The sequence below is a fragment of the Nelumbo lutea genome, chromosome 1 (genome assembly GCF_056320005.1).
Source record: "Nelumbo lutea isolate HS-2025 chromosome 1, American lotus-T2T, whole genome shotgun sequence".
NCBI lineage: Eukaryota > Viridiplantae > Streptophyta > Magnoliopsida > Proteales > Nelumbonaceae > Nelumbo > Nelumbo lutea.
In genome coordinates this window covers 123070932-123089591 of record NC_142684.1, presented here as the reverse complement: position 1 = coordinate 123089591, position 18660 = coordinate 123070932, and the positions used below count along the sequence as shown (strand labels likewise).

General features: G+C 42.2%; 1 protein-coding gene across 1 annotated transcript in view; it reads left to right on the top strand.

The window, feature by feature from the left end:
* The window catches only part of SEP1 (stress enhanced protein 1), a 33471-nt gene extending 17045 nt beyond the window's left edge, over positions 1 to 16426 (top strand). The window contains exon 4 of the mRNA XM_088983986.1: positions 16083 to 16426. Coding sequence (XP_088840112.1) covers positions 16083 to 16187 — 105 coding nt within the window. The 3' untranslated portion in view covers positions 16188 to 16426. The remainder of the gene's footprint in view (positions 1 to 16082) is intronic.
* The last annotated feature ends 2234 nt before the right edge of the window (positions 16427 to 18660 follow it).

The window sequence follows — 18660 nt, the reverse complement described above, 5'->3', positions numbered from 1 at the left end:
CTCATTCCTGGATCTCTGCCTTTGATACACTTTGGGATTATGGATAGGGCGAGGGGGTAAAGAAATAGGGTCCCTAGGACAAGAGGTATGAAGTGATTGATCCTCCTTTGACTCATTTGGTGAGGATACAGGTTTATCAAGAGACTTAACTGGGACAGGAAGAGGAAGAGCAAAAACTTATGACAGACTCTCCCCCTGTGGACAATGTCCATCCTGAGAGGAACCATAAAAAGGAGAAAGTTCATTAAAGGTAACATCCATAGAGATATGTCGGGTGCCAGTCTTTGGATCAAAACAGCAATAACCCTTTTGTGTGGGGGAGTAACCAAGGAAGATACATTTGTGGGCTTTCGATTCAAACTTGTGTCTTTGCACACTTGGAATGTGAACATAGCAGGTACAGCCAAACACACGAAGAGGAATTGGGAAGAGATCCTTGTCTGGATGAAGAAGACTGAAGGGGGATTTAAACCCTAGTACCCTGGATGGCATACGGTTTATGAGATAGGTAGCAGTAAGTACAACATCACCCCAAAATCTTGTGAGAACATGTGAGGCAAACAAAAGGCTCCTTGCAACTTCAACAATATGTCTATTTTTCCTCTCAGCAACTCCATTTTGTTCAGGGGTTCTAACACAGGAGCTTTGATGAATAACCCCCATGTCTGAAAGATACAAGGATAAACTCTTCTCAAAATACTCTTTTGCATTGTCAGATCTGAAAACCTTAATTCTGGTACCAAATTGAGTTAGAACAAGCTCATGAAATTGCCTCACAAGTCTTGGGACTTCATCCCGGGATTTCATTAAGTATATCCAGGTGAATCTAGAGAAGTCATCAATAAACAAGATAAAATATCTGTAACCCCCCATAGAGGATAAATGGTATGGCCCCTACACATCGGAGTGCACAATATGAAAAAGAAAAGATGATCTTTTATTGCTTACAGGGTAATTTTTTTCTACAATGCTTTGACAACTGACAGGACTCACAATTGAGACTAGACACACTGACTCCCTTAAACAGTTTTGGAAACAAATGGCTTAAAGCAGAAAAAGGTAAATGACCCAACCGATAATGACTCAACATAATTTGACTAACAGACTCTAAAAAAGTATAACCAAAAGCAACATTCTTGGGATGATCAAAGCATTGGCCAGGGGTGTCGAGCAAGTATATTCCATTCGCTTCATGGCCACTCCCAATCACCTTCTGAGACTTCAAGTCCTGAAACACACAGTGAGAAGGGAAAAAGGTTACACAACAATTCAATGATTTGGTCAGGCTACTTACAGATAATAAGTTGGTATTTAATTTAGGCACATGAAGAGTGGAAGATAAGAGTAAGGAGTCTGTAGCCTTGACAGTTCCCTTGCCGGAAATAGGGGCAAGAGAACCATCAACTAAGGTGATTTTGTCACGGCCAGGAAGTAAATCATATGAAACAAATAAAGTGGAAATGTTGGTCATGTGATCAGAAGCACCTGAGTCTATGATCCAAGGGGTTTTGTGTTTACCTGAGGTGGATGCATGGTTAGCGGAAGCCCTTATACCTGAGTGAGCAAATGCAATGGTGGCTGAACTTCCAGAAGGGATGGATGATGAAGATGCACCTTCAAGCTGACTGATCATCTTTCCAAACTTCTCATATTCAGCTTTCATAGCTGCCAATTGTGCACTGGTAGATTCAACCTCTGTATTTGTGCCTGTGGTTGCATGTGCACTTCCTGTCTTTCTACTATCATTCTTCTTCTGGAATCTGATAGGTACAAGATTGGGATGCAATTTTCAGCACTTGTCCTTTGTATGTTTCGGCTTCTTACAATATTCACACACCACTTCCTTCCTTCCTGTGGCACTGTGAGCTTTTGTAACCCCTTTGGGTTTAATTCCCATATTTGCAAAATGATCATTGATACCAACTCCTTGAACCTGCACTTGCCTTCTACTTTCTTCACTGCTGACCAGAGTATATGCTTGTGACAATGAAACATCTTCCTTGGACAAGATGTTTTGCTTTGTAATATCATATTCAGAATTCAGCCCTGTCAAGAACTCAAAGACCCTATTCCGTTCAACCAATTTCCTGTATGTTTCAGCATCCTTAGGGGTATCCCAAGTCACAACCTCTATCAAATCAATCTCTTGCCATATAGATTTTAAGATTGAGAAGTATGCTGCAAGTGACTTCTCCCCCTTGTCTTAGATTCTTCACATCACTTCTCAATTTGTAAGCTCTACCAACATTCAACTTCTAGGAGTAAGTCTCTGCAACACTATCCCAGATTTCTTTAGCCGAATTCATCCACAGATAATGTTGACTGATCTGTGGCTGCATTGAGTTCACAAGCCACCCAATCACAGTGTAGTTTTCTTGTACCCATCTCTCATAAGATGGATCATCCTTTGAAGGAGCTTTTTTGCTCCCAGAAATAAAACCCCATTTTCCTTTGCTACAAATATGGATTTTCACTAATTGTGACCAAGCCAAGTAATTAATCCCATAAAGCTTGACTGTAGTTACAGCCAGCATAGAATCGGTTGGGATTCCCAAAATCTGCCCATATTCAGCAGTATTCTCGTTTTCAAAGTTTGAGAAATCCATCATGCAAAGTTCGGTGGTAGTTCTTTCTTTACTGTTTCAGCCTTCAAAAAGACACCCAGCAACCTCCAATCACAAGGTATTTCAGATTCTAACAGCCGATGTCCCAAAGAGGAAGACAAAAGACCACAATCCTTAAGAGACCTTTTGTCGAACACTCAGTGTGCAATACTTAACAGCCCACTGTTTATTGTTTCAGCCTGCAAAGTATAGGGCACTGTTTACTGTTTCAGCCTTCAAGAAGGGGCTGGAATGAAGATGAGACTAGTATCACTTAGTATTAAAACAGTCTCAGCAACTTCCCAACCCAATAATCAGCCGAATAGGACCTCCAAAGCAACCCAGAAATTTCTGAGTAGGAGTAGTCCAGCAACAGTGGCCGAATGAAGCAGTCTCAGTAGTAGTGATTCCAGAGGTATTTCGGCTACTTGACAGTCTAGAAAAGAAATGAAAAACAACCCAGAAATCTCTGGATTAAATCAGACCAGAGGATAGCCAAATAGCTGTACTGTTTCCAAAGAAACTTCGGACTTTTAACAGTCCAGAACAATAAAAAATTAACCCAGAAACAACTGAGCAAAGACTTACAGTAAGAGAGTCTCTGGTTTGAACTATAAACCAGTCAGGCAAAGCAACTTGTTCTCTGATTCTTCTTGGTCACCGAACCCTTCTCCAAGTGTGTAGAAGCTTGGGAATCCTCCAATGCCCTCCAAGAATCAGGCGGATGACTGTAAACTCTCAGCCCTAGAACCTCCTCATGTAGTTGGCTGAACTAGAACCACATGCGGGACACGCCAAGCAATGGCCTGCTCTGATACCAAGTTGAAAAACAGTCCTAGAAGTAAGGACTGTGTTTGAAACAAAGAAACTAGCAAGAGAAGATTAGAGAAGAAGAGAGAGCTGCGACAAGAAGAGTTAGAGGATGAGGAGTTCGAACTTAACCTCCCTCTAACTCTCTAATACACTTTTATTAAGTTAATCTTTTAGCAATTACAAAAGAGGTCCTTAGTTGGACAAGAAATTACAAAAGAGGAACATAAAAGAGTATGGGTCCAGAATAAGGCCCATTACAGAGAAGAACATAAAGATAATATACAGTAACAGCCTATGGGCCATTCGGCCCATCTTCTCTACAACCTCTTGCGCAACTCTTGGGAATTCTCCCAAGTGGCATCTTCACTAGGAAGGTTCTTCCATTGGACGAGACTTTCCTCCACAAAAGTGGATCCTTTCTTCACCCAGCAAGTATCCAAGATGGCTGCTGGTTCAGTGATGAGTTCTCCCTCCTCGTTTATGGGTGGTAAGTCGGTGTTAGTGGCAGTGGTGTCGCCCACCTGTTTTTTGAGTAGGGAGACATGGAAAACTGGATGGATGCGCGAGCCCTCGGGAAGTTGCAGTTTATAGGTCACCTCGCCTATTCGTTCCTCCACTAGGTACGGCCCATAATAGCGACTGGCCAGTTTGTGATAGGCCCGCCTATGAACCGTCTGCTATCGGTATGGGTGGAGCTTGAGAAAGACTAGATCGCCCACTTGGAACTCGACATCTCTTATTTTAGCGTTAGCCATTTGGGTCATGCGGTTAATGGCCGCATGTAAGTTTACTTTGAGTTGCTGCAAAATGGCATCGCGAGAGAGCATGGCTTGATCTACTTCTTCTACTGGGGATGTTCCACTTGGTAATTTGGAATACGAGGTGGAGGTCTCCCATATAGTGCTTGAAAGATGGTCATTCCGATAGAGGAATGATAGGTGGTGTTATACCAAAATTCTGCCCATGGCAGGAAGCAGCTCCACTTTCGGGGTTGCTGAAAAACAAAGCAACGAAGATACTGCTCTAGACAACGGTTGACCACTTCTGACTGTTCATCAGTCTGGGGGTGATAGGCGGAGCTCATCTGCAATCTGGTACCAAACATCTTAAAGAACTCCCTCCAAAAGTGGCTGATGAAGATAGGGTCTCTATCACTAACTATCGTCTTGGGCATACCATGCAGCTTCACAATGCCTTCTACAAACCTTTCAGCTACTATCTTCGCCGTCTAGGGGTGCGGCAGGGTCAGGAAATGGGCTGATTTGGTGAGACGGTCTACTACCACAAAAATAGTGGTTTTGCCTTTGGAGGGTGGTAGTCGTTCTATAAAGTCCATGGTAATGTCGTCCCATACTTGGCAGGGGACGGGTAATGGCTGTAACAGTCATGCCAGGGATAGAGTGTCCGCCTTATTTTTTTGGCAAATGGCACAAGAAGCTACATATTGTTGAATATCTTTGTACATGGAGGGCCAATAGAACTTCTGTGCCATATGCTTGTATGCGCGTAGTACCCCAGAATGTCCACCATAGGGGGAGTCATGGAACTCCTGTAAGAGTATAGGATCATGTAGGGGTGGGTGCTGGCTTCTTTCTTGATGGTGTCCCACAGAGATGTTTGAGGCATGTAGAGAGTATTAAGGCTGGGACTGCCCAAGACTCTCGAAAGTGCATCTGCAGTAGAGTTTTCTCGTCCAGGCTTGTAGATGATTTCATAGTCGTACCCGAGCAGTTTGGATACCCATTTCTGTTGTTCTGGTGTCCCAATGTGCCGCTCTAATAGATACTTGAGGCTGCGCTGATCGGTCTAGACGTAAAACTTGCGGCCAAGCAGGTAAGGTCGCCATGTCCATATTGCCTGAACAATGGCGAGCATTTCTTTGGCATATGTGGACCAACTTTGCTTGTTGACGCCTAGAGCTCGACTCATGAATGCAATGGGTCATCCCTATTGCGTCAATATTGCTCCAATACCTACGCCGGAAGCATCTGACTCAATGGTGAAGGGCTCCTCAAAATTAGGCATTGCTAGTGTGGGAGTCATGGTCATTGCCTTTTTTAAGGCTGTAAATTCTTCTTGGGCTTCGGTGGTCCATCTGAATTCACCCTTCTTGAGAAGATTGGTAAGGGGTCGAGCTATAATCCCATAGTTGCGGACGAACTTCCTGTAATACCCTATAAGGCCTAAGAAGCCACGTAAGTCAGTAATATGAGTGGGTTGAGGCCACTTAAGCATAGCCTCGATTTTCCCTTGGTCTACCTTGACCCCGTGGGAAGTGACAATGTGTCCCAGATACTCCACCTCTGGCTGGCCGAATATGCATTTACTAAATTTGATAAAAAATTGGTGATGCCTTAAAACCTCAAAAGCTGTTCGAACATGTTCAAGATGCATGTTCCAGTTGGGACTATAGATAAGAATATCATCAAAGAAAACTAGCACAAAGTTACAGAGATAGGGTCGGAAAACAGAATTCATAATAGCCTGAAATGTGGAAGGTGCATTACACAGGCTAAAAGGCATAACCAAGTATTCATAGTGACCATTATGTGTGCGAAATGCCGTTTTATGAATGTTCGGTGGGTGGATCCGTACTTGGTGATATCCGGATCGTAAATCAAGTTTGGTAAAAAAGGAGGCTCCATATAGTTCATCTAGCATTATCATCAATAGTTGGGATAGGAAATCTATCCTTAATGGTCACGGCGTTGAGTGCCCAATAATCGGTACAAAAACGCCAAGTCCCATCCTTTTTCTTAACTAGCAAGACAGGGGAAGAAAATGGACTTGTGCTAGATCGAATGAGCCCCAACCGTAACATATCTTGTACTTGTTTTTCGATCTCAGATTTTTGGAAATAGGCATTCCTGTACGGCCGGACGTTGACAGGTTCCATTCCTCCTTTGAGAGTGATGCGGTGCTCTATCTCTCTTTGTGGTGGCAGTTGTGTTGGTTCTTGGTAGAGATCACTGAATTCCACCAACAGTTGTTGCATATCCGAGTGTAGTTGTGGAGACACCTCTTCTGCGACTGCTTAGAGACAGACGGCAAATAGCGAATGTTCCTGTTTGATTCCCTTCGTAATTTGTTTGAAGGAGGCCGGCTGAATTGTTTGGTGGTCGATCCCCTTCAACAGCCGGTGTTGGTTGGCCCAAGAAAACTCCATCATCATACGCTTCCAATCACACGCCACAGTTCCCAACTGCTCTAGCCAATGGATTCCTAGTACCATATCCAACCCAATTAGTTGTAAAGAATAAAGTGTCAAGATGAATGGATACCTTGTAGTAGGACATGCATGTTCTCAAATCTTCCTCGGCACTTAAGGGGTTCGCCATTGGCTACTTTGACGTTGAATGGCTTGGTAAGTACTACCGGTAGGTGCAGCAGTTCGGCTATCTTATTGTTGATGAAGTTATGGGTGGATCCATTGTTGATGAGAACAATTAGTTCGTGCGATCCTACCTTGGCCGTGACGCGCATGGTTCTAGCTGTCGACCAACCCGTGAGAGCATGTAGAGATATTTCAGGCTCCTTGCACAATTCGGTGAAGCTTGGTTCGGCATCCTCTGGTTCGTTGTTGCTACAGTTCCCGGCGAGCAGTAACAGTTGCGGTCCCTTGCATTTATTTCCGGGCCCAAACCTCTCGTCATAGTTGAAACATAGACCTTGAGCACACCTTCGCTGCATCTCTGTCCAAGAAAGACGTTTCAATGATGGGGTTGACTTTGTCTTTGTCGGGAAAGAGTCACCGGTGTCCTGGTGGCTGTACGCAGAGTCCTCTCCTGACGACGCAATTGTTCATCCTTCATTCTAGCCAGGCTGATAGCCTTCTTCAAGGATTTCGATTTAAACATCCGAATCCCGTCGGCTATGTCCGTTTTGAGCCCTCCCATGAACGTACCGACCAACACCTTCTGGGTCCATCCGTGCACCCTATTGCCCAGTCGTTCAAACTCTTTCGGACAGTCACGTAGAGACCCCATTTGTCGTATTTTGGATAACGACTCATCGAAGTCTTCGCAGTCGGTTGGGCCAAAATGGGCCCAGAGTTCTACAAAAATCTTCCACGTTACCTCCTTTCCGTCTTCGAGATAGGTCCGGTGAATCCATTGCCACCATTGGTTTGCTTCTCCTTCCAGATGGAAGGAAGCTAGTGACACCTTCTGTGGATCCTCGGTGTGTTGGTATTCGAAGAACTGATCAACACGGGCGAACCATTCGGTTGGGTCATCACCTGCATACTTGGGAAACTCAAGCTTGGCTAACTTTAAGGAAAACATGGGTCGTCCTCCTTCTGTATTGTCACGGGATTGTTCGTAGGAGGACTGTCCGCTGCGGTCATTAGCGTGGCTTGCAGATGGTTCCTACCGCGCCAACAAGACTTCAGACATCTTACTAATAGCTGCCTCAAGCTGGTGTAACTTGTCATTAACACCTAACTCGAGCCTGCTCAAACTTGCTTGGAGTCCTCCAAGCCCAACTTCCAAACTCTTAATTCTTTCTTTGTTGGTTGCCATGGAGCCTAGCTCTGATACCAAATGATAGGTCCCAGTCAAAGCTAGAGAGAGATAGAGTATTCTGCTTAGGGCGAGAATAGGCCACAAGAGGTTTATTAACTTTCAACTGCCCCATCCATGTGGTGGGGTGGTGTTTAAATACATAAACTTCTTAACTTCCTACCATTGAAATAGCCTTTAAGTAAGAGATTAGCCTTCTAACTATATGGTCTATCCCTATGCCTTCTCATGCTAACAACTTAACAGAAATAACAAATAACTTATTTGACTCAATCTTGCTTAAGACCAGCTAACAACATGCTTAAGACTAGCTAACAATCAACAACTAACTGCTTGACTGATTCTTGTGGCTTGACTGAATCCTTCTCTACTGGGTACTGCTCTACCGGGCCGTTGCATGGACCATGCATGATGGGCTGGCTTTGCATAGGCCATGCATGAGCATTATCAGTCCACATACCTTGGGTTATGCGTGGGTACCCTGTTCGATCTTCTCGGCCCATCAGACATCTACTCCCAACTTGAGAGGGAGTGTTGAATGGGTCGATTTGTGTTTAGTTTATTTTCTTTTAAATTAAGAAGTTGTTGGGCCTTGGGCCCATTAGTTTTTATTTTTAAAAGAGTTGTAACTATTTAGTTTGAGTTGCCGCCCTACTAAGGGCATCTTTGTAATATCTCATATTTAAGTTAAATATAAATAGAATGAGGGGCTGGCGGCTAGGGTTATGATACACAATCCTAGTTGACCTCCTTCTCCTTTTCTTCCTCTTTCTCTTCCTATTGCTGAAATCTACAACTTTCCCCTCTTCCTTTCACATGAAGCTTGACCGAATCAGCAGATAGTGGTTTCTACTATGATTACACAAGAAATAATCAAGTTGGAATTTCAAAAGCTTCAAAATGTTGATTAACATGTATTGGCTTGTATTAATTAGTGAAGATCAAAGGCTTTATGCCCTCTTCAATAGATATTGGTCAGTGTTATAGAGCCCTTCAGAAAGAATGGTATTCATGAACTCTTCTTTCTCTTTGTCCATGTGATTCACTCACCCTTTGAGAAAAAATATCGGTATATAGATATTTTATGTTCTTTGATGAGGAAGACATTCGAATTTCATAAGGCCTTATAGAGAGGAAGGGGAGAAGGGGATACATGGATGTCCTACTTATTCCTGATATGGCACTCACCTGCCCCTGCAAACCATGTGCAAACGTTAGAGCTGAAAGTGAATTGGATTTAATCCAATTCAAAATAGAATCTGATTTGTTTGAGTTGGATTCAGATATCTATTTAGTCTATCAAACCAGATTCAGTATACCCCTATCTGATTTTGATCTGTGCTCTGTGGCCCTAGCAAAGATAAATCTTCAAGAATCTGATACTCTCCACCACCAAGCCATACAGCATCTACATGTATTTGTAGGAAAGGCAAGAAACTTAAATATAAAGTTGTGCCTAATACAAATGACAATCTTATTGTAGTCAAAACTATGCAGGTAAGTTAACATTTGGTGGATCTCTAGAATCTATTTAACTGCCTAAATAGAACAGGAAATAAGAAACATTTGATCAGTCCTAAGACTCCCTCCTTAAATTTGACTTGTCCACAAGGTCATGTGAAATCATCACTTGCTTCATCAGGCCAATCCCCTTCTATAAAAAGTATCTGTTGTGTCTTCCAACAATGGCAGGGAATGAATCACAATTATAAAATAATCCTTTTATCTTGTCATTCTTTAATTTCTGTTGGCATTTGATGCATGATTATGGGGGGTCCTTTCTTTTTGAAACAAAACCTGTATTCGTACGGCAAATATCATCTGAACACACTCGTTGTAGTCGTTCAAAAGAGATGGCTGCAATCCTTTTGTGTGGGTTGTACATCTTCTCCTTCCAACTATCATCAAGACACAATCCCCCTATTGTTTCCTAGTAATTACTGTTAACTTGAAGTCCCCCTATTGTTTCCTAGTAATTACTGTTAACTTCAACTTCAAGTCCAATTAGAGAGAGGTTCAAATTGACATTCAAATTTGATGACAATAGAATTTTGTTTGGTCTTGGCTTATTGATGGAGCTGTTGATAATAACAGAACTGTGAATGGCCCATTTAGGCCCATTAAACAAGTGTATACCCAGGGACCTCACAAGATGGCCCATTATGGATGAAAAGGGGGTAAGCGGCATCTATAAATAGCCCATGAAATAATGAGAAAGGAGGAAGCCATTTTCAGAATTTCTCTCTCTCTCTCTCTCTCTCTATTTTCTGGTTTCAGGAGGTAGAGTCTCCCTCAAAGAAGACTCTTGTGGTGAGCAGGCTCTCATCAATTCTGGTATCAAAGCTAGAGATTTCATCTGGCGAATTGGTTCTCCATGCCATATACCAGATCTGTGTCGGTAGAAGAGAAAGTGGACCGAATTGCGGTCGATCTGCACAGATTCTCCGGCAACCTGCGAGAGATCAAGGAAGCGATCTCAGCAGTGATGTCACAGTGTGAGAAGATGAATGCATCATCAAACAACAAAGAAAATGGTGATGAGTTCCAGTCAAGACAGTGCTCGTTGATTCGGCAGAAATAATCACCGGAAGATCAGAGTGGACTTCCCTGCTTTCAGTGGAGAAGATCCTCTTTCCTGGATCTGAGTGATACTTTGATATCCACGAGATCACGAGCCATCAGAGAGTGGCGATCAACTGGTTTCAGTGGTATAAACGATCTCATCCTCAGATGACGTGGAAAGAATTTTTGGAAGCCCTCTATATCTGTTTTGGACCGTCTTTCGAAAATTTCGATGAAGCTTTGTCAAAGCTGCAGCAAGTAGGCACTGTGCGGGAATACTAGGTTGCATTTGAGTGACTGGCAATGAGAGTGCATGGCTGGCTGGAGAATGCGCTTGTAGGATGCTTCATTGGCAGTCTCCGAGACGAGATATAGGTAGAGGTGAAGGCTATGCAACCTACCACCATGTCCACAGCCATCAGACTGGCTAGACTCCACGAGGACAGGCTAAATAGCTTGAGGAAAATAAATCGAGGCGTAGGACCGATCTTGAAGACTCCACCTAGTCGTCCTGAAGGTCTGGCTGCCAAGGCAATGCCAGTACCAACTCAAACCATTCCCCTGTAAAAGCTCTCATGGTCAGAAATGCAAGCCCGTAGGGAACAAGGACTCTGCTACAACTGCGACGAGAAATTCTTCTGTAGACACAAGTGTAAACGACACCAGGTATTCACTTTACAAAACGATCCTGAGGGAGACTATGAAGACGACTGAGCCAATAACAAGGATGGACTGAGCCAATTAGGGGAACTGGGAGCGCCGGCCATTTCCTTACAAGCTCTAACGGGGACACATTCAGCAATGCGGGTGATGGGCCAGCTTATGGGCCGACAGGTCGTGGTGTTAATTGACAGTGGTAGTACTCTGAATTTCATTACTGCTGTGCTGGCTAGGCAGTTGGGGCTAGCGATTGAACTGACCGTCCCGTTCTCCGTCCATGTAGCTGATGGTAACTGTATCCGGTGTGACGGAGTATGCGAAGGGCTCAAGTTACAGATGCAAGAATGTGAATTCCGAGTGGATTTGTATCCGTTGGAATTTTGTGGGGCTGATGTGGTGTTAGGGATTCAATGGTTAAAAGAGTTGGGGCCGGTAACATGTGATTGGGCCCACCTCACAATGGATTTCCAGAGCCAAGGCAAGCGGTGTCACCTTAAGGGTTGGGAACCCGAGCCGATACAACAAGAGAAGTTAAACTTAAACCTTATTCTGAAGGCGGGAATTGGTGTGAAGGGAGCTATACTAACGAGCCTGGGCGTGAGTCAGCCGGGCGTGAGTCAGCCAGGCTCAACCTTGTCCGGGAACGACATTGAAACTATTTCTGAAACACGGGAAACAGAACTGCAGTTACTGCTGACTGATTACTCAGATGTTTTCCAAGAACCCTCTGGCTTACCACCAGCGCGGTCGCATGACCATCGGATTCCAATCAAACCAGGTGCTGCGCCTGCTAATGTGCGGCCCTATCAGTATCCGCATTGCCAGAAAACAGAAATAGAAACATTGGTGAAGGAACTCAGGGACAAAGGCATGATACAGCTTAGTAATAGTCCATATTCAGCACCTGTCCTCTTGGTTAAGAAGAAAGACGGCACGTGGCGTTTTTGCATTGACTACCATGCCCTAAATAAAATTACAGTCCGGGATTAGTTTCCAATACCCGTAATTGATGAACTACTGGATGAGCTTGGCATGGCTAAGATTTTCTCCAAATTAGATTTACGGGCAGGGTACCATCAAATTAGAGTACATGCTCAAGACATCTATAAGACGACATTTAGGACGCACGAGAGCCACTGAATTTTTGGTGATGCCTTTCGGCCTCACTAATGCTCTGTTTACTTTTCAGTCCTTAATGAATGAGATCTTTTGTCCGTATTTGTGGCGTTTTATTCTAGTGTTTTCTTATGACATTTTAGTTTACAGCACGGATTGGAAGTCTCACATGCAGCATTTGCACTCCACCTTTGACATTCTTAGAGCCAATCGGTTGTATGCTAAAAGGTCGAAATGTGATTATGGACGAATGCAAATCCACTATTTGGGACACATTGTCACAGCAGGTACAGTCAGCTGATCCAGACAAGATAAATTGTACATTGCAGTGGCCCAAGCCCACGACTGTCAAGGATCTTAGGGGTTTTTTGGGCCTTACTGGGTATTACAGGTGGTTCATTAGGGGGTACGGCACTATGACAGCCCCACTAACAGACTTGCTCAAGAAGAATGCTTTCCATTGGTCGGAAGAAGCGGAGAACGCCTTCACGACACTGAAGATGACCCTTACGACCTCTCCCATCTTGTCCCTGCCAGATTTTTCTAAACCATTTGTAGTAGAGCCGGATGCATCAGGAAAAGGCATAGGGGCAGTATTGTTACAAGACGAAAAGCCCATTGCCTATTTCAGCAAAGTTCTCTCACCATTGGCCCAGGGTAAATCCACGTATAAAGGAGTTAATGGCAGTTGTTTTGGCTGTGCAAAAGTGGAGGGGGTACTTGCTGGGTCGAGCTTTTATCATTCGCTCCGATCAAAGAAGCTTAAGATATCTAATAGAACCCCCTGCTCTGAACGAGGTACAACAAAATTGGCCAATAAGTTGCTAGGCTTTGACTTCACAATAGAGTACAAAACAGGTCCATCAAATCTGGTTGCGGATGCTTTGTCAAGGCAACATGAGTGCTGTCAGATGGTAGCTTCTAAGCTCACTTATCCATTTATGACTCAGCTGAGGGAGGAAGCCTCTAATGATGCTAGCCTCACTAAGATCAGAAACCAGATTTTGAATGGGGAACAAGTCCCACCTGGTTTCTCCCTTCGTGATGAAATTCTGATGCACAAGGGCAGAATGGTGTTGCCGGATAACTCAACCCACATTCCGGCCCTCTAAGAGCTTTTTCATGCTTCTCCAGTAGGGGGACCTTCAGGCATCCTACGAACCTATCGTAGGGTATCCTCTCATTTTTATTGGGTGGGAATGAAGAGACAGATTCGGGAGTATGTTGCCACGTGTACGATATGTCAACGGCATAAATATGACAATCAGTCCCCGGCTGGGCTGTTACAGCCTATACCGCTCCTGGAACAAGTGTGGGATGAGGTAACTATGGATTTCATTACCGGTCTACCTCCTTCCGATGGGAAGACAGCCATTGTTGTTTTTGTGGATCGGCTGTCCAAGTTTGTGCATTTTGCACCACTATCCCATCCATACACTGCAGCACAAGTGGCCAAAATTTTTGTCCAGGAGGTCTCCTGTTTACATGGCACGCCCAAGACAATTATCTCTGATCGGGACTCAGCTTTCATGAGCCATTTCTGGTCTGAATACTTCCGGATGCAAGGAACGAAACTCCATCATTCCACCAGCTATCATACACAATCCGATGGACAGACAGAGGTGGTGAATCGTTCCCTTGAGACCTACCTTCGGTGCTTTACTAGTGATTGCCCCGGGAAGTGGGTCAAGTGGCTTCCGTGGGCAGAATACTGGTATAACACTTCTTTTCATGTTTCAATTAGAATGTTACCTTTTCATGCTCTATACGGAAGGGAACCACCTTCCCTACTACCCTATGAGAAGGGATCCACTGCTGTGGCTGAAGTAGATACACATCTAACGGACAGAGATGCAGTCCTTAAGGACTTAAAGGCCAACTTGATAAAGGCTCAACAAAAAATGAAGGCCCACTATGATAGGAAACATTGAGATGTGCAGTTTGAGGTAGGAGACTGGGTTTATTTGAAGCTAAGGCCCTACAGGCAGAGTAGCTTGGCTAAACGGTCCTCCAAAAGTTGGCTCCCAGATTTTATGGTCCATTCCGTGTTATAGCAAGGGTGGGGTAAGGTGGCTTATAAGTTAGACCTCCCTAGATCCTCCAAGATACACCCCACATTTCATGTATCTCTATTGAAGAAACATTTAGGGCCAGTCCCTTCGGTTTCAGCTTGCTTACCAGAATTTTCTAAGGAGGGGGTTCTACAGCCAGAGCTGGATCATATTGCTGATTTCAGGTGGATCCGAGATGGCAATAAGTCGGTTCAACAAGCCTTCGTGGTCTGGAAACACCTCCCACCTGAGGACGCCACCTGAGAAGACTACTATCAGCTGCAACAACGCTACCCCAGCATTAACCTTGAGGACAAGGTTGTTATAAAGGGGGAAAGAGTTGATGGAGCTGTTGATAATAACAGAACTGTGAATGGCCCATTTAGGCCCATTAAACAAGTGTATACCCGGGGACCTCGCAAGATGGCCTATTATGGCTGAAAAGGGGGTAACCGGCATCTATAAATAGCCCATGGAATAATGAAAAAGGAGGAAGCCATTTTCAGAATCTCTCTCTCTCTCTCTCTCTCTCTCTCTCTCTCTCTCTCTCTTTTCTGGTTTCAGGAGGCAGAGTATCCCTCGAAGAAGACTCCTGTGGTTAGCACGCTCTCATAACTTATTGTCAGTGGATGTATTCATACTCTGAAGGGCCGAAACAAACTACTAGACCTTTCATGAAACCTTTCCAAGGAGCAAGAAGTAGTTCCATAGATGGCTCGCATCTCAATCAAGGTGGTTTAGTGTAATTTTGGCTTCAAATCATCAACTGTACGATGAAGCAGAAAGTAATGCTTAGCTCGTGAAATCCACTGCTCAAGCTCTATCTTCTTCAGGGAAAATTCTCTGAGATTGTTGACTTGTTGGGGCCCCAAAACCTTGTCACGAATTGTTAAAGTTAACCCAATGAACGTTAGATTGGGTTATTCTTCATCTTTTTCCACATTTACAGTGAGCCTTTTCCATGTTTCGAAGAACTCTGGGCGAGATGTGATCCCTAGAGGTTTGCTGAAGCGATCTTCATACATCTTAGCATGTTGTGCTGCGAATACCTGAAATGTGGCTTAAAGATTTTCTTGGAATTATTTTTGGAGTTTAGAGATCTGACAAACCATCTCTTGCTAAAGGGAATGCAACTCTTTAGATGAAGGAGCTATCTTTGTGCTATAATTAACATTTCCCTTCCAAATGTATTGTCACCCATTCACCCACTGTGATACCAGTTGATAAGAATCTACACGAGAACTTAGTAAGGGGGAAGAAATCCCACTTAAAGGCTAGTGGTAGACTAAAAAGGACGTAATAATTAACAATGGATATGACATTAAACAGATGGAATGGCGAAGTAGGGATTCATGTAGCCTACCCTATATAGTTGGGATAAGGGTTGGATGACGATGTGAAACTTAAATATATAGTTGCCTAATACAAATAACTTTATTATTTTGGTAAACTATTTAGGTAATATAACATTTAGTATGTCTATTATCTATTTAACTGTCTAAATAACACAAGAAATAAGAGGGCATGAACAGTATAACTACTTTCCAAGAGTTTTGGATCTCCTATACTTCTTTCCTGCATTTCCATTCGGTTTGTGACCAGTGTCCCATACATACGGGAGTACACATGTAACAGGGTACCTGTAGGAAAAAAGTATAGGAGATCACGACTCCAAGAAAGGTGTTGTCGATGACTTTCTTTTTTTTTTTTTTTTTTGATCAGCGTTGTCAATGACATTCTTTCACTTGGCATTGCAGAATTTTGGGCTCACAACCCCCTTACCTACTGTGGCTTTGGCAGTTACAGCATTGGTGGGAGTTCTGACAGCAGTTTTCATCTTTCAGTCTGCCTCTGAGAAGTGATAAGTGATTATTCTTTAAGTCCATGAATATCTCTATGTAATTGAGATAATCTAGTAAAGCTTTTCTCATTCTCGTTCATCCGTTAGATTCTCTCTCTCTCTCTCTCTCCATTTTTACCTTAATGTTTATGACAATTACCCATGATTTGACACTATTCATAAATCTTAAATTGTATTGTTGTATTCCTTTGACAGCTCGGATTTGAGAGTTATATGATAATTGTAATTACTTGTGTTGAATTTTCTTGCTTATCATACATGATTATCAATCCCGATCATCCAAGTATTACAGTATCTCAATTAGTGAAGGTGGAGGAAGAGGCAGTCTTCCATATTCTGTCAGTAGATTCAGTACTTGTATACAGTGGTGCATGGACTCTCTTACATGGATAGTGTTCTGATCAAACAAGCATCAGATTCTGACATACCATGAATACTTGAAGGACAATTTTATGTGGCATTTTTCTTTTCCCCTTATTTAACACAAATGAATGGCCAATGTATACAATGAATGTTATTTAGGCTGTGTTTGGTTACAATGCAAATAAATTTGTATTGATGCAAAATCATGGCAGTGCAAATGATATGAGTGTAAATTTTGACATATTTTTGTTTCAAATTCTAACTTATTTTGTTTGACTGCAGTACAAAATGAAGTAAATTAAGACATGAAACAGAATAAAGAAAAACCCAAAACAAAATTAAACAAGAATTTGCATTTTTTACATTTGCACTCCCATGCATTTGTACTAGTGCAAATAAATTTGCACTGCAACAAAACACAGCCTTAGGCTCAGTTTGGAGTAGTAGACTGCAAAACCTTGTGTTTTTTTTGTATTATTTTGTATACTGTTTACAAATATATAGTGCAAAACCTTGTATTATATGTATTTACATGGTACATGTAGGAAAAATCTATGATGCAGAAAAGATATGGTATAGGAAGAGTTTTGACCAATCAAAACCCACTCATGAATTTCTCACGTTTATGATTCCTGACTTTTCAGTTGACTACTGGCCAGAAGTTTTTTAGATATCATATTATTTCCATATCATAGTCGAATCCATATATTTATACCCTTTTCAAACTGAGCTTTAGTAACAATTATAATTTTTTTTCTATAAGATTGTCCATGATTCTTTGTTCTTTGTTTAACCAATTAAGTCACACGTCTGGACATGCGTTGGATTCTGATTCCTGTATCATTGTCCATGTAATATAGTAGTGGTCGAGATGAAGTTTACGAATCTGGAATTTGGATTTCATTCTTTGGTCCTCACATCGCCACAACAACCTTTCCAGCCGTGCATTGGGAATATATTCCCATGAAAGACAGCATGCAAGAATCGAGATGTTTCCGATGCATGCTATAAAGTGTTGTGAGGACGTGTGATTATCAATTTTGTTATTATCATGTGTAGTTTATCATTAATTACCTAGGAAACTAGCAAATCTAAAGTGATAAATCTTTGTTATATAGGGAGGTTTTTCTATCCGGATTTTTTTTACTCTTTTTGGAATGGGACGTGGTACACTTCCAATGAAATTCAATGTTAGGGATGTAAATGGATCGAATCAGATTCAAATCAGGGTATATTTGAATCTTATCTGACATTATTCAAGTTGGATCTGATTCAAATGGGATGTGGTACACTTCCAATGAAATTCAACGTTAGGGATGCAAATGGATCGAATCAGATTCAAATCAGGGTATATTTGAATCTTATCTGACATTATTCATGTTGGATCCGATTCGACCGAATCTAACAGGATTCGATCTGAATTTGAATCCTATCAGATCTGATTTGATCTAATTTATTTTCTTTAAAATTAATAAATTATTAAAAGAAAAAATAAAATATACCAATTTACACATAAAGAAAAAACAAAAAATATAAGTATTTTAATTATTTTCATTATGTTTTTATAAAAAATAAAGACTACAACAATTTTATAAAAATACAATATAAATAATAAATTTATAAATAAATAACATATATATGTATTATATATATATATATATATAACACATATCGAATCGAATAGGGGGGTAAGATCTGACCATGGGTGATCCGAATTCGACCAAATAGGATTGGATCATGATCCAATCCATTTGCACTCCTAAACGTCGTCACACATCACATGTCTCCCTATCTCACATGTTTGGGTTAAGTTAAACAGAAGGTTTGGGTGTAATATTTTTCCAATTCAACTTTTGAAACCCAAAAAGGGAAAAGAAAAAGATGGAAAAAGGGAAACTTGACTATCCAAGTCGATAGATGGGGGAGGCTAAACATTGAAGAAGAAATACTATTTCGTGCAATATGAATTCTGCCCGTTCTTGGGTTGAGTATTCCTACAAATTGGTTGTTAATGGTGTCTGCTCATTTAGGGTTTGGCAAGCAAGCCTTGGGTTGAGTTTCCCATTTTTATGTTTAGCCTCTCCCATCTATGGCTGAAGAATTATTTGCGA